Source organism: Macaca fascicularis, chromosome 6 (assembly GCF_037993035.2).
Source record: "Macaca fascicularis isolate 582-1 chromosome 6, T2T-MFA8v1.1".
In the NCBI taxonomy this organism is placed as follows: domain Eukaryota; kingdom Metazoa; phylum Chordata; class Mammalia; order Primates; family Cercopithecidae; genus Macaca; species Macaca fascicularis.
This window is the reverse complement of record NC_088380.1, coordinates 72,580,738-72,593,666: the sequence shown is the minus strand read 5'-3', so window position 1 is coordinate 72,593,666 and position 12,929 is coordinate 72,580,738. Positions and strand designations below refer to the sequence as shown.

Below are 12,929 nucleotides of genomic sequence, written 5' to 3'. Positions count from 1 at the left end.
ATTTGATGAATATCATTAATCCACATACCCTAGAGGCTCAGCAAATCCTAGGCAGAATAAATTCAAGGAAAACCATACTTGGGCACATCAGAGTCAAATCTCTTTTTTCAGGCAGGAAATAGATAAAGGTGTGTGAGGTAATGGAAAGGGAGTATCTATAAAATAAAATTTAAAAAACTCAAAACACATTCACCTGAAAAATGTTAAAACAGGCAACAGAGTTATCAAGACACTGAAACCAGTTACAAAAAGTTATCACTGGCCTCTGAGCACTGGCCAGCAAAACCTATGCCAGGTTTCTCTTCTCAAGCACTACCAGGAAACAGACTCCTTCCAGAAGCCACAGAAGCAGGACAAAACTTGATAAAACTTGCCCGGTTAAATGCTTAATTTTTTTTAAAGAGTTGCTGGTTATGTTTTGACTCGTTTTTGTTGCCTGACGGGTAAGGGGACTTGGGGGCAAATGAAACACAGAAGTCCCTAAAGGTAAATGGATAATTTCGGTAGTTCTTCGTAAATAGAAGCCAAATTGAGTAACTTGTACTTAACCTCATCTGTGATCTTTTCACCTTTAAATTTAAAATATTTCCTACACCCTTTCTCCAAACAAATTGCTAATCCCATCTTGGCAAATTTCCTGTTACACAGTCTTTGGCAAGCACAACTCTGATGACTGGGAAAAGTCAACAAATTATAATTCACCAATTTTTTAAAGTCTTTAAAAATAAAAGTCCCCATAAGGATAGGAGAGGTGGGACTGTAACAATTCGCCTATGCCTACTCAACTTTTGCCAGCTGCAAAACAGGAGAAAAATAACTGCATTCCTGTGTTAGGAAAGAGAAATGGACTAAATATAATTTTCCTCCCAGATGTTTTTGGTCACAATATTCAAGTGGACTTAACATAGAAATTCCAGCAATTGAAATCTTAATAGCCATAGTGAGTATGATCTTTACACATATTATTTTACCCATGTTCTGAAATTCAATCCCATCCTTTCCGTAAAAACATAGAAAAACCAAAACAGCTGTCATTTTGCTGGATAATAAATTATAATGTTGGGAAGCAGTATCATGAAAAATACAATATTTTGAAAACAAAAACAAAACTTCAAAACAATAGAAAATTCAAAATAGAATATAAAATTTGCTACAAAGATAGTACAAGAGGATCTTCTGGGGGCTGGTGATGCTGTTTTGTTTTCAATCTTGGTGCTGATTACATGAGTAGAGTCAATTTGTGAAAGTTCATTAATACTTGCATTTTTCTGGATATGTGTTACTCTTACAACAGAAATAAAACGGTGTTCAAGATCTATGGGAAGGAGTGATTCTTCAAAAGGCAGCTGGCTACACTCACCTTCCAGTCTAAGTACTAAATCTCCAGCACTTAGCACAGTGCTTGGCCACAAAGTGAATGTCAGTATATACTGCATTAGTGGAACTGAGTTTCAAAGATATTTTTTATCTTTGGTATTTTTGGGTGCTTTAATACTGTGTTTCTATCATACCTTATATATAGCATCATGGAAAATAAGTGGAATCCACTCTCCTTAGAATTACTTGTATGGGTCTGAGTAGAGAGATGTTAGGCTGAAAACAAACGAGATAAGCTCTATCCTCTTCTACTTCTCCTTCTCGTCTTCTACTTCTCCTTCTCGTCTTCTACTTCTCCTTCTCGTCTTCTACTTCTCCTTCTCTACCTTTTGTTGCAATAAACTTTAGAGGATTGTGAATTTCCTCAAATGGTCCATTGTTAAGGGGAAGCTAGGCAATTCAGGAGGAATCCAGTAGAAGTTAAAAGGGACCAGGGAGGTTTAGCAGCTGGCACAGAATGAAAGGAAGAAACTCTGGGTCAAGAGCTCTGGATTTCTTTATGTTTAAAAAAAACCCACTTTTTTTGGAAAGGTTAATAGATTACCACAGTCTATAAAGTATAGAGAAGCATTTAGTTTTTAAAAAACTCCTTTCCATCCTAGTCCCCCATTCACCCAATTCCCATATTACTCTCCCAGAGAGAACCACTGTTCTAAGTTTTGTATGAACTTGTCCAGAATTTATGCACAAATATGTAACATCTGACTACATGAGCCAATGAGTACATAGTCTTATTCCCCTCCTACTTTTACAGCAAATGAAACATATTAAGCCTACTATTCAGCCCTTTGACTTCTCCCTCTGATCAGGAGATCCTTTTATATCAGTGCAAAGCCCTCAGTCTTTTATATAGCTGTATGGTATTCCATAGCACAAAGGAAACATAATTTGTTTATCCACTTAACTACTAAAAGATATTTGGGTTGTTTCCAATCTTTTGGTATTAAAAAGGATGCTATAATAAATAATCTTTTCCAGGACTCATTCAGCATGTACACTGGTCTATCGGATGGCTTTACTCCCCAAAGAGGAACTGGTGGGTCAAAGGGTACATGTATTTTGATTAACACTGACAATTTGCCATCTGCAGAAGTTGTTCTAACTTACATTCCTACCAGAATTATAAGAAAGCTATTTCCCAGACCAGTGGCTCATGCCTGTAATCCCAGAACTTTGGGAGGCCAAGGCTGGTGGATCAATTCAGCCCAGGAGTTTGAGACTAGCCTGGGCATCATGGCGAAATCCCATCTCTACAAAAAATACAAAAATTATCTGGGTGTGGTGATGTGCGCCTGTTTTCCTAGCTACTCAGGAGGCTGAGGTGGGAGGATCACCTGAGCCTAGGGAGGTCGAGGCTACAGTGAGTCGTGAGTGATGGCACCATTGCACTCTAGCCTTGGTGAGAGAGTGAGACTGTCTCAAAAAACAAAACAAAACAAAGAAAGCAAGCTATTTTCCCAGAAAGTATAGCTGCAAAATACTTTTAGTTTTAGATTTCCAGTTTTAGAAACCAGAAATACTCCCAGTTTTAGATTTTTGCCAAACCAACAGGTAATTAATATATATGTGTGTGTGTATATATGTGTGTGTGTGTATATATATATGTGTGTGTATATATATGTGTGCATGTGTATATATATTTTAAACTTATATTTATTTTAAACATTATATATATATATCAGTACAATTTTTAATTTGTACTTTTCTTATAAGGGCAGTTGAGAATCATTTCCTATGCATATGAGCCATTTATTCGTATTTGATTTTCTGTGAACTGTTCATTTGTTTGCTTCGCCCATTTTTCAATAGAATTGTTAGGGGTCTGCAGTTCTTGTTAAAGCCAAGGGAGACAAAAAAAAAAATCCTTGTAAACTGGGCTAGGAACCATAAGGAGAATGCACACTCTTCCATCAGCTTTGCAGCTTTACCTAGGTCCATAGGAGCCAGGGGCCAGAAGAGCGGTATCTAGGACAAAAGATTTCTCTGGCATTTAGGTATAAAGAACATCATGATTACTTCAGGCTAAAAGAGAAAAAATGATGGTATAGTGGTTGCCTTCCTCTTGAACCCTGAGAAATCTTGCATTGCCTAGCACAGTCTGTGCCCCAGGAAAGAGGCCCAGTCCTTCCTAGGTGTTGGTGGCAACGACTAGGCTATGACGGCAAAGTACAGAGATTAACTGGTCTGAATCCTAGCTTCACCTTTTACTAGCTCTGGGATCTTGTGTGAGTTATTTAACCTCACTGCCCAAAGGTTCTGAAATTGTTGTGTACAAATTTGCCAGGTAGGTAGAAGATGTGTTAAGAGTAGCCCCAAAACACAACGTGACACTTTTTCTGGACATAGAATTGACCATTTGAAATATGGGAAAACATTATCCTTTTAGTGTGATACACATTGTCATAGCTTTGTCCTGCAAACTGGCAAATGTGGCCCACAGGAATCGACATTGAACATCTAAGATAGTTGTCCTACAGAGTTAAACAATGACCAGGAGAGAAGAAAATTCATTTATCTGGCCACTGCAAGGTCTTCCTTATGATCCAATCATGATAGGTATTTATCTATTTATTTATGTCTAACTAACGCTTGCAGCTCAAACTGCTTTATCGTTTGATAACAGGAGGCTGCCTTTAAATTCATTGAGAGATTTTTCTGCTTTCCTTCATGAGTCATCCATGCCTCCCGGCCAGTCATAACAGAAGAAACTAACTGTAGTAAAAAAAAAAATCAATGAAAAGGTAGAGGGGCTTTTTCTATGCCTTAGGAATGCCTGATATCTCTAGCAATTTCAGAAAGTTTTACATTTCTATTGTTTTTACTTTTAAAGGCTTATGTTTTTCACGACGTTGTTTTCCAGCATCATAATTTAGTGCCTAGTACAGATGACAGACGTTTTTGTTTTCCTTAGTTTTTCAGGGCTGTCCATCTTGTTCTGCGTTGCTTGATCTTGTTCAGTGTGTGGAAATTCATCAAACTGTACACTAATGAGTCTATATTATATTTCAATAAGAAGTTTTATATACATGTGCACACACTGAAAGAAAATGGTCAGCCTCCACAGAGAGGAAGTAGTTGCGAATGCCAGGCCTGTGCCAGTGGTACCACCTGTGGAAGGCATTTTTACCTCTCATCTTCACTTTAGTTACATCCATCAGGAGTCAGCAAGGCTTAGTGGTTAAGAACAGGGGCTTAAAGCCAGACTAATCAGGCTTGAATCCCGGCTTCACTTTGACCAGCTGTGTGACCCTGTGCAAGTTACTGAACTTCACCATGCTTCAGTTTCCTCATCTGCAACATGGTGTTAACAGTACCCAAAATCCTCAGGTTGCTGTGCAGATGAAAGTGGTTCACACGTGTGTAAAGCAGCTGGGAGTATGCTGGGCCCACGTGAGTACTATGTCGGTATTAGCTACCCCATTGCTCCCCATAGCAGTACTTACCTTACAGGTGGCTGCATCCACTTCTCAAGCATTTAAGCCTCCCTTATGTCATATTTCTTTGCCTACCAATTTCTCCTTGTGGAGGTCCAAGTGTAGAGGAGAGAGTAGGCTGACTCCTACTCCTCAATCACTCATCCGTTTACTTATCTGCAAGGCTACTTTCCAGTCCTAGGCCCTTCCCTCCTGCCTCCAAGCAATCTTTCTCTATATCTGATGGACATTCAGCTATTTGCACATGCTCCTATAAAATGTACATTGTGTGGTGTGTACTTTTAATTGACTGACATTAAAAGTATGATACTGAAGAATTGATGTTTTAAGCTTGGTTCCACACAGTGATATGTTTTAGGCTCTATCCGCATTGCTGCGTGTTCCTTCGGGCTGTTGCTTCCAATGGCTAAATGGTACTCTATGACATTCCCCCATTTACCCAACCACCCTCAACTGTCAACGCCCACAAAACCTCTGACTTTCTGTCACAACAATGCTCCAAAAGACACCTGGGTACATGTTCTCACACAAACATGTCCTCTTTAGGATTAAGGCTGCTGGGCCATAGGGCAGACTATTTCTCATTTAACTCAGTACTGGCTATACTTAGGCCAAAACAGCCTGATCACTCTGTGGAATGGCTTCACCAGATCATCTAATTATAACATTCCTAATGAGGTACATGGTGTGACTTCCCCCGTTGTACTGATAAGATAAAAGATTTTCCCTTTGCTTCATAGCTGCTATACAGAATTTGAAAATAGGGCACATGACCTCAGAGCTGCAGTGTCTCCCACCACAGAGGGCCATGACAGGAGCATACCTTCCATCTCATCTCGGCCTGTGTCACATCCCCTGTCTCCTGGCCCGACCAATGACTACTGCATGCATTCCCATAATGGACATGCCTAAGCTCATGCTGTTTAAAAAGTCCCATCCCACCTTCCAGGCCCACATGGAAAACCACCACCTCAAGGACACCTTCTCTGGCTGCCACTCAGATCTCCTTCCACTCAAAATCAACATTGCACTGAGAGTGTTTACCAGGCAATTCATTACTGTCTCTGCTTCATTTATTTATTTGTGCCAGTTAAATGACACTTGAGGGGGTAAGAATTAAATACTGCAATTTATATTCCTCTGTGGCTAACACACTGCTGAGTGTACAATAAGCAATTTTTAGAAACGTATAGTAGAACTGGGGCTAGGCACAGTGGCTCACACCTCTGATCCCAGAACTTTGGGTGGCCAAGGCAGGAGGATCGCTTGAGCCCCAGAGTTTGAGACCAGCCTGGGCAACATAGCAAGACCCTGTTTTTACCGAAATAAAAATAAAAATGTGAGCTGGGTGTGATGGTGTGTACCTATAGTCCTAGCTACTTGGGAGTCTGAGGCATGAGGATCACCTGAACCCAAGACTTAGAGATCACACTGAGCTATGACTGTGCTACCGCACTCCAGCCTGAGTGACAAAGTGAGACCCTGTCTCTACAATTATTTTTATTAAAAAAATAAAAATACATAGAACTGTATAGACTTTTAATAATGCAGACATTTTACCTCAACAATCATGTGGTCCTAACCACTTATTTACAAATGAGGGGAAAAAATGATTACCAAATAACTATGGTAACAGTAATCATAACTTAAAAGATTGTTATAGTTTGGTACTCATTAAGTGCCTGACCATGTGGTAAAAACTGTTTATGCATTATCTCATTTAATCCTCAAAATAACCTGATGAGATTGAGATTATTTTGTTCCCTATTTTTCAGATGAGGAAGCTGTGATTTTCTCAGGGTGATTAAGTAATTGACTCAAAGTCATGGTTAATAAGTTTCAGAAATGAGATTCATGCTCATTTTAGTTGGGACCAAAGATAATTTATAAATGACTGATGTAAAAACACAAAAAAACTATAAGCTGCCTCAGAATTTTCTATTAGAAATTTATTATCCCTAAAGGCCTTTATAAAAAGTTTACAAAGTACATTTTATGTGACTAAAATATTCCCAGAATAATTATGGCAACCAGTCTTCCAATCCCTTCCTCATCTTTCTATGTCCTTAAATATAGTAACAAGTATTGCACCCTCTGAAAAAGAAATTATTCTTTAACACTTGAAATTCCTAAGACTAGGAAGGTGTTAATTACCATCCAGAAACTCAATGCATAATAAGGCTCAAAAATGTAGATATTTTAAAGCCTATCCCCTTAGTGCTTAAAAATCAACCTATTTTTTTGATGCTACAGACAGAAACACAATTCCTTGATTTTCCATTACCTTTATATTATATCATCTATGCAACTATGAACTCCGGCCAAGACAGCTTCTTGTTCCCTGTGAACAGTGGGTTTCTAAGGTCTCAAAGACACTTATTCTTCAGATAGGTAAAAATGAAAAAAAAGGATCAATCCTAAAAGGTTTACAGTAGTGAGAAAAGAAGACCATCTGCTCTGAGATAGCTCTGGGCGGATTTTCCCAGCAGGAAAGCCCAGGTTTTAGAAACCTTGTTATCATTAGAGAAAAGTAAAGAAATTGCTGAGAATTAGGATAAAAGATTTTCAAGCCCTACAGCAGACAGAAATAATGTATTTTAGAATTATATGAAGGCTTTTGGTAGTTGGATTATCTGTGAATTTGGGTAGTTTGGTTTGTTTTTTAAAGAAGGGTAGACTGTTACAACACTTTCGGGTTCTGAAATTGATCAGATGCTATGCCTACCACTATTTGCTCTCACATACTCAAAATCTCATACCATCTTTATGAACCTGTTTATTCTGGATCAGCAAAGCTTCCAATGTAAAATGACAGCCCATGTAGAATAAATCTTCATCATTCTTTTGTGCTGAAATGCCAGGAGATTTGAAAACTAATCCTCTGTACACTCTCGTGTTCTCATCTGTCCACCAGATCATGTCCCTGATGCTCCCATATCAAATAGATTTTTATTTAACAGAGGCCTTTACCAGCTCCACAAATAACTGCTCCATGGTCTTTGAACTACTATTCCTATTGCCCGTTTTGCTTCATTCTTTGTTCATTTGCTGTATTACAGCGCTCATACTGAGGGACAGACAGGTGAGCATATTCTCAAAGTGAAAGGCACTTTAGAAATTCCCAGCAGACAAGCTTAGCCAATCAGAGGCATAATACTTATCTTTGTTTTCCCCTAACCCTTTACTCTTATTCAAATAAAACAGATTTAAAAGCTTGTTTTTCTATACTCAAAGCACAAAAGGCTTTCTAAGACAAAGAAAAAAACCAGGCTAAAAAAAAAGCCAACTCCTTGAGTAAAACAATGAGTCCCTTATTTCTGCTCCATATTTCCCCTATAGCTTTAAAGTAATTTCTCTTTTAAAAATTAACTTCCTCTGAAGATACTGAGAGAAGACTGCCTAATAATAATATTGTGCAAGGAATAAGAAATGACATTTGTAGAAAGATTTTAGGATTGAGAAACACCAGGCGAAAACCTCAGACTAAATGGTAATATATCTAGTTATAAGTAGCCTTAGTGGAAAAAAGCAACAATTCCGTATTTGATTAACGGAAGATTTCTTATACTCTCCTCACAGATGAGAAAATCTAGAGCAATGGGGCTCAGTGTTAAATGATCACCCAAGTCCACAGAGCTGGTTAATGACAAAGCCTAACATACAATCCAGTCCAGTATATTATTTGCACCATATCATATTGCCATTGTAAAGCTAAACATTTCTATCTGAACACACTTCGACGTAGACTCACGATAAAATCAATGTTCTCAAAAGATTTGGCAGCTGGTTTACCGTAATTTGTTACTGACCCCCAGAATATAGGAACCTGTAATTTGTAAGAATTCTTTACTACGGCTCAGGTTATTGAGTTGAAAATGACATAGTGCAGAATCTAAGCAAAGTGTGCTTATAAAAAAAGGTCACTGGCTATACACATGCACATTTCCATTTGCCATTTACTGTCCAAGTAATGCATCCACACAGCAAACCGTGGCTTCTCCTATGGCTTCCTAATGTTAGAAAACATTTTTAGGCCCTCCTCAAATTTCTACCACTGCAGTGTTTTGAGGAGGAAAGAATGTGACCTTTTAAACCTATTTGGTAATGTGGCTGAACCAATTCACAAAGCACATTAAGGCAACAGACATCTTCTTTATGACAGTTTAATGAGTTCCTCTTAAAGTCTGCCTAGAAAAAGAAGCCATGATTCTTGCTCAAAACAAAATGGAACAACAAAAAGACTCTCACCACCAGTAGAAGAAAGTTAGCTAATTTACAGTGTACTATAGAACACACTGCACGGTGAGGCATGGTATTTCTGCAAATGCCAAAACAGAATGAAACGAATACAGGACAAAAGAAAGAGGGGGAGCAAAAGCACATGCTGAGCTGAGTCCTTAAAATGCCACCAATCAAGAGGTGCACGCTGTGTGTAACAGTAGATGTACTTAATGCACCCAGTATTTTAGTGCCTCATTAGTGAAAAATCTTAGGCAGGGTCCAAGAAGGCCCCGCCGTACTCTGAGTCGTGCTCTACGTTAGCAAAATTCACATGTTACATGATGAAACCATATGACTTATTCAAAGCTAGTCTGTTTTTTCCTTCATGTATCAACAGAACTCCCATGACTTCATCTCAACGCTACTGAGCTACAGCGAGTTGTCTGGGGCTCGGCGGGAAGGGAAGCCCTAGACACTTAATAAATGTGACAAAGAGCTATGACATCTGCAGTCTAGTTTCAAACACTTCAGCATAGGCAATGTAATATATTTATGGATTAAAATTACATCCTGGCCAGGTGTGGTGGCTCACACCTATAATCCCAGTACTTTGGGAGGCTGAGGCAGGTGGATCACTTGAAGTCAGGAGTTCTAGACCAGCCTGGCCAATATGGTGAAACCCCATCTCTACTAAAAATACAAAAATTAGCCGGGCATGGTGGCAGGCGCCTGTAGTTCCAGCTACTTGGGAGACTGAGGCAGCAGAATCACTTGAACCCAGGAGGTGGAGGTTGCAGTGAGCCGAAATCACACCACTGCACTCCAGCCTGGGTGACAGAGTTAGACTCTGACTCAAAAAAAAAAAAAAAAAAAAAAAAAAAATGTATATCCTATACACAGTCAGTGGTCCTAATCAGAATTGACTTCCCCAGGGTGGTAAACTAGCATTGTATCAGAGGCATCTGTGTCTTAGTCAACACCAGAGATTTTGCTAATTGGCATACTCAAATGGATTTTCATTGGTGAAATCAAAATCAGTGGCTTGCTGCTCACGTGGCAGATGTTTAATAACAGGTTTCCATCAATGAAACTAGTGGTGTTTAAGATAAGTGAATTGGCAAAATTTTCCACCCTTGTATGAACAGAGCATGAGAATCTAGGGATGTCTACAGTTCGTACCCTCAGGACATCTGATGTTCAGTTGCTAAATAGCCTTATGTCCAGCAGCTGGGTCACAGGATGCCCACTCCCTGGTGCCCACTAAAAAGGTGAGAGAATCCTGCCTCTGGAAAGTTGACACGTTGACCTGGAGTGGAACTGTCCAGAAAAATTTGACTGGAGCACTTAAAAAAGCCAGAAAGCTGGAACTTCATTGAGTTTATGGGACAGGCTTCATGAATGCTTCAAACCTATTTGCTAATAACTGTTTAATAAAAGTCTGTTACACAGAACTGGCCTGAGACTTAGTTGAGCTGCGTGGGATGAGCAAATCCTCACACAAAACTTCAGCCACTTTTCTTTGGCTACTGCTAACTATTAAAAAGAATTGGGCATGACCAATAATTGGCTTAAGACTATTCTCAACATGTACGTAAAATATATAACTGCTGCCCTGAAGACAACCCATCCCAGCCTGGTAAATTTTCAGGAGCTTTCCAAGCCACTTGTTAAAAATTGCCATTATTGTGAATTAAAAATGTCTAAATTTAAAGTAAATATCTTATATTGAAAACAAGGGTAACAGATACTTAAAACTGATACACTTCCTATGTAGTTTGCTATGTTTTACGACGGTTTACATCAATTGTATTTATACGGTGGGAAAACCACATAATACAACTACACAACAGTGTTCCACTGGGCCTCTCTTTCCAGCTGTGAGTTCAGTGATGTCACACTGGTACTGGAAATTGGCCAGGGTGGGAGTATCTACACCAGGGAAACCAGCAGATGCTACCATCAGGGATTTACTTTGTTTTCAGGACTGGTTGTTAAACACTTACCAGAATACCACTGATGTGCATGGTCTTGATTTAATAGAGAAGACTTTGACTCCTCTCAATATCCATATTCTAAAACCCTGGAATATACCAGCATAAATAAAACCCCACACCCTGTTTACCGCAGCGGGACCGTGCCGCCATGCACACCCGCTGCCCAGGGCAACGGGACACACTCACTTTTGAAGTAGCTGGGTCCACTAGTCTCTGGCGATGTCGGGCTGAGTTGAAATGGCTCTTCGGAGGCTGCCCTTCCTGACAGTGAATGGAAGATGGGGAGTGAACGAGAGGTGGGAAGGGAGAAGGTGGGGTGGGGGATGATGGAGAAATGGTCAGAAAAGGGAGAGGGACAGTGTTTAACGGCACTGTATTTTGTTTTAGCTAAACATCAACAACAAAAACACAAGACACATTCTACCCCACAAAAGCACATGTGATGTGCAAGTTATTTTGTTATAAACAAACTTGTATGAGCATGTGTGTAATAAAGTCACAAACACAACCCAGTATTAAGATATTTCCCATCAGATCTTCATTTTTCTATTATTTGATAGTTGTCTCTATTTCAAAAACACTAAGGGAAACTGAAACATGATTTCTCTGAATATGAAGTCCATCTTTCTGAAATAACAGAAAGTACTGCAGAGCCTTCTTAGGGTTAGAATTGCCACCCATTTAGATATGAACAAAATGATGTGGAAATCACAATCTTCCTCCAAACCATGACAAGTGTCCTGCCTGAGAAGCTTCTCTCTCTGTCATCCTGGCAGAATTCATGGTGTCTGACAGCCCCTAAATGCATAAACTCTGCCCCTAAATGCATATTATATTTTATTGGCTGAAACAGAGATTTAGTATTACGTTTGTAATTTAAACCTATGTAAAAGAGTAGTCTCTCCTAAGAACAATCCTGTTAACGTCCTCGTATACATATTGGACATATGGGTCACATGGAAAGGCGTAACACCTTCCTATTATTCATTCCATGCCAAACACACAAACATACAACCCAAGGTACTATATTTAAAAGGGAAGTCTGGAATGGGGCCTCATTAATGGTATAGAGTTTTACTTCTCCATCTCTCAGAGCTGGACAACAGTGAACAAGAACTTAAGAAGCAAGTACCACCCACTGTGAGCATCAACTCCAGGGAAAGGGAGATGAAAGCAACCAGGAGATGGTCTCACAAAATCCCTGGGCTTAAAGGCCCCATGCAAGTGAGAGCCAACATCAGCAGCGAAATGACCCTCATATGAGGGCTAGCATTTGCTCAGCTCTCTTAACAGAGGAGGGTGAAAAGACCTCCTTAGATAAAAATGCAATTTCTATATTACAATACTTAAGTATTCTTTTTCTTCTTCTTCTAGGAATAACAGCTCTACTACTTTTAAGACGTGTATCAATCACACCCACTTGAGTTGCCAACAATCACTGCTTCGGCATTCACAGTATAATGCTTACCTTTCAAAAAGGAAATGTTCTAAGTAGCAGATTGCCAGTCAGGATTATGTTTTTCCTAGTAACCGCCCTGCCAACATGCATTCTTTCTCTACCCTCTCTGGGAAAAAAATACAAGGAAACAGTCTTGAAACTCTGCTGACCTAGAAAATGTACCAAAGCTTTAAGAACAGAGAATCTTTCCATTGACTTACTGACTATCGGACAAAACAAAACCAAGCAAAAACCCGAGCATGTCTTCCCATGTCCATAGAATCAGGAGTTTTCACATGAGAAATACAGTGTTTGAAAAAAAGCATTGTGGATTATTTATTTAGTTTGATGTGAAAGTGCTCCTTTCAACTTAATGGTTTATCAGAAGGTGGTTTTAAAGCTTTTTCCCCACCTAAAAGTTATCAAATGTAAATAAATAATTATCCTCATTAATCTATCTGAATA

General features: G+C 39.2%; 1 protein-coding gene across 20 annotated transcripts in view; it reads right to left on the bottom strand.

Annotated features, from left to right (window-relative positions):
- MAST4 (microtubule associated serine/threonine kinase family member 4) overlaps positions 1–12,929 on the bottom strand; it is a 576,679-nt gene that overhangs the window by 294,084 nt on the left and 269,666 nt on the right. For 5 of the 20 annotated variants that reach the window (XM_045394763.3, XM_045394770.3, XM_045394765.3 and 2 more), the window contains one exon: positions 11,213–11,287. The exons of the other annotated variants lie outside the window; for them this stretch is intronic. In XM_045394763.3, coding sequence (XP_045250698.2) covers positions 11,213–11,287 — 75 coding nt within the window. The remainder of the gene's footprint in view (positions 1–11,212; positions 11,288–12,929) is intronic. 20 annotated transcript variants of the gene reach the window in all.